This window comes from Tupaia chinensis, unplaced genomic scaffold, assembly GCF_000334495.1.
Source record: "Tupaia chinensis unplaced genomic scaffold, TupChi_1.0 Scaffold000258_1, whole genome shotgun sequence".
NCBI classification, from domain to species: domain Eukaryota; kingdom Metazoa; phylum Chordata; class Mammalia; order Scandentia; family Tupaiidae; genus Tupaia; species Tupaia belangeri.
The window spans coordinates 610,839-613,890 of NW_006159738.1; the positions used below are offsets into that span (position 1 = coordinate 610,839).

The 3,052-nt window shown below is 51.1% G+C and overlaps 1 protein-coding gene across 1 annotated transcript in view; it reads left to right on the forward strand.

Annotated features, from left to right (window-relative positions):
- RILPL1 (Rab interacting lysosomal protein like 1) overlaps positions 1 to 3,052 on the forward strand; it is a gene marked incomplete at its 5' end in the record, with an annotated part of 50,085 nt that overhangs the window by 7,945 nt on the left and 39,088 nt on the right. The window contains one exon of the mRNA XM_006149337.2: positions 1,954 to 2,104. Coding sequence (XP_006149399.2) covers positions 1,954 to 2,104 — 151 coding nt within the window. The remainder of the gene's footprint in view (positions 1 to 1,953; positions 2,105 to 3,052) is intronic.

The window sequence follows — 3,052 nt, forward strand, 5'->3', positions numbered from 1 at the left end:
TAGCTTTGTGGAGGATAGCGGAGGGATAGCCCACCCATTTGTTTTCTTAGAATTATTTCATTTAACTTTATTATTATTTTCCAATTTCACCAGAGACAGACAGAGAAAGAGAGAGAGGGAAAGTGAGAAAGGAAGCCACCAGGTCCAGGACTTGAACCATGGTTTTGGCCATGTGGGAGTCCAGCGCCTTTAACCACCATGCCACCTGCCGGCCCCCAGTCCACCCACTTAAAGTACACACTTGAGCGTTCTGTGGCCCGTTCAGAGCTGGCAGCCGTCAGCAGTCTGTCCTAGAACATCGCCGTCACCTGCCAGCGGGAAGCCCGCACCCGACCACTTTGGTTCACTATCCCCATGAGGCTCCGGCCCTAGACAGCCACTCTGGGTTGTCTGGACGCTCCGTGTAAGCGGGGTCTTACACACCATGCTTTCAGGGTTCGTCCACGCGGTAGCACGCGGCAGCGCGTCGTTCGTTTCAGCGGCTGGAAACGTTCCGCATGTGGGCAGGCCACATTGTGTTTGCCCGTTTACCCCTGATGGACGCTCGGGCGTGTGTGCCTTCTGCAGTGACAATGCTGCCATGAACCTGTACGCCCAAGTATTTTTGTGGACATGTTTTCATCTCTCTCAGGCACATGCTCGGAGTAGAAGGGCCAGTCCCTATGATGACTGCGTTTAAGTTTCTGAGAAACTTCCAGATTGTTCTCCGGTATGGCTGCCCCAGTTTCCATCCCGCGCCAGCAATGCACGAGAGTCCTAGTTTCTTCATATCCCTGTCAACACTTGCTATCTGTTTCTTTGATTACAGCCACCTGCAAAAGTAATTTTAGTAAACTGATCCTTTGTGTGTGAGAGAGATTTTTGCTCATCAGAGAGACAGAAAGCTAGAAATCGCCCCCCAGGGGGGATGGCCACACTGCAGCCCCTTCTCCTCCATTCTCCTCTCAGGACCTTGGGCACATGCTCACACACCTGGTGTGAGTTTTAGCCACCAGGTCTAGGACTCAAACCGCAGTGGACTACGCACAAGTCCAGCGACATAGCCATTCTGTCCTTTGCTGGTCCCAGTAAACCGATTGTATTCATCCTCGTGTCCCTGCGAGCCTTTGTGTTTTGGTTCCGCAGCCGAGGGGGAACTGAGGCTCAGAATGTTTCAGATGCTTGAGCCCCTTGGAGAGAGGCCTCTTCAGATATGCAAGGCTACCTTGCCTGCATGGGTGGCCCCAGGGTCTTCACAGCCTCTCTTCTTTACAGAGGGGTTTGTCCTGACTGTCCAGAGACTGGGGGACATGATCCCTCAGAGGCGGGTGGAGCTTTAGGACCCCTGTAGGCAGGGGTTCATCTACTCCTCTCTTTGGAGGGCTCGAAGGGGGCAGGGGCAGTGCCAGCTTCGGGGGTGTGCTTGGGGCATTTCTAACCTGGCTGTCCCTGATGGTATAAGGTAAACATTTGCCCAAAATAGAGTGTATTTTCCTTCCTTCCTTCCTTCCTTCCTTCCTTCCTTTCTTCCTCCCTCTCTCCCTTCCCTTCCCCTTCCTTCCTTCCTTCCTTCCTTCCTTCCTTCCTTCCTTCCTTCCTTCCTTCTCTTTCCCTGCCTTCCTTTCTTTCTCATTTTTTATTATTATTTTAGTTTTATTTATTATTCTTATTTAATTTGACTAGAGAGAGACAGAGAGACAAAGGGAAAGTGAGAAAGCAAGCCACCAGGTCTGGGACTGCAGACCATGGAGTAGCCATGTGGGAGTCCAGCGCCCCAGCCATCACGCCACCTGCTGGCCCGGCGTCTTCTGTTTCTTGCAAAGGTGCTGTATGTGCTGGCAGGGGCCTCGCCCGTCTCTCCCAGGGAAGCAGATGGCCCCAAGCTCTGGCAGCCTGAGCTGCTCCCGAGGGGCAGGGTGGGGTTGGCGCTGCCCTGGGCGGGCTGTGACCCCATGCTGTCCCCAACCCTGGCAGGAGCTGGAGCTGGTGGAGGACGTGTGGCGTGGGGAGGCACAGGACCTCCTGTCGCAGATCGCCCAGCTGCAGGAGGAGAACAAGCAGCTCATGACCAACCTCTCCCACAAGGACACCAGCTTCTCCGAGGAGGAGTTCCAGAAACACGAAGGTAAGAGGAGGGGCTGTCCCGTTCCCATCGCTGCGTCATCACTAACGGTCATGGTACCACGGTCCCTGAGCCTCTGCGGGGTGCTTTCTAGTTTCCAAAGCCTTTGACTGCTTTTGTCATGTTGATTTGCACCAGAAAAAATGATGGCAGCGCAGAGATTGGTCCACTCAGACCATTCTAGATTCCCCTCCGGCTCTCTTTCTCTCTCTTTTTTAAAAGAATTATTTACGGGACCAGCAGTTGGCGTAATGGCTATGTCGCTGGACTCCCATGTAGTCGATGGTGGCTCGAGTCACAGACCTGGCGGCTTAAACTCACTCCAGGTTCATGTGTGTGCATGCCCAAGATCCCGAGAGGAGAATGGAGGAGAAGGGATTTTGGTGTGGCTATCCCCTTGGGGGGTGATTTCTCACTTTCTGTCTGTCTCTCGGCAAGTTCCCATCCCCTATAGCAAATACCTCTCAAAAAAAAAAAAAAAAAAAGAATTATTTACTTGGGGCCAGCAGGTAGCCTGGCTTTAAGGGCACTGGACTCCCACATGGATGACTGCAGTTCGAGTCCCGGACCTGGTGGCTAACTTTCTCCCTTACCTTCACACTCTCTCACTCTGTCCCTCTGAGTCCAAAAAAAAAAAAAAGAATTATTTACTTGGGGCCAGCAGGTAGCCTGGCTTTAAGGGCACTGGACTCCCACATGGATGACTGCAGTTCGAGTCCCGGACCTGGTGGCTAACTTTCTCCCTTACCTTCACACTCTCTCACTCTGTCCCTCTGAGTCCAATTTACAAATAAATAAATAAATAAATAAATAAATAAATAAAGTTAAATATAATAATTTAAAAAAAGAGTTATTTATTTTATTTTATTAATTATTATTATTATTTTTAGATATTTTTGCTATAGGGCATGTGCACTCACTGGAGAGACAGAGAGACCGAACAGAAAGTGA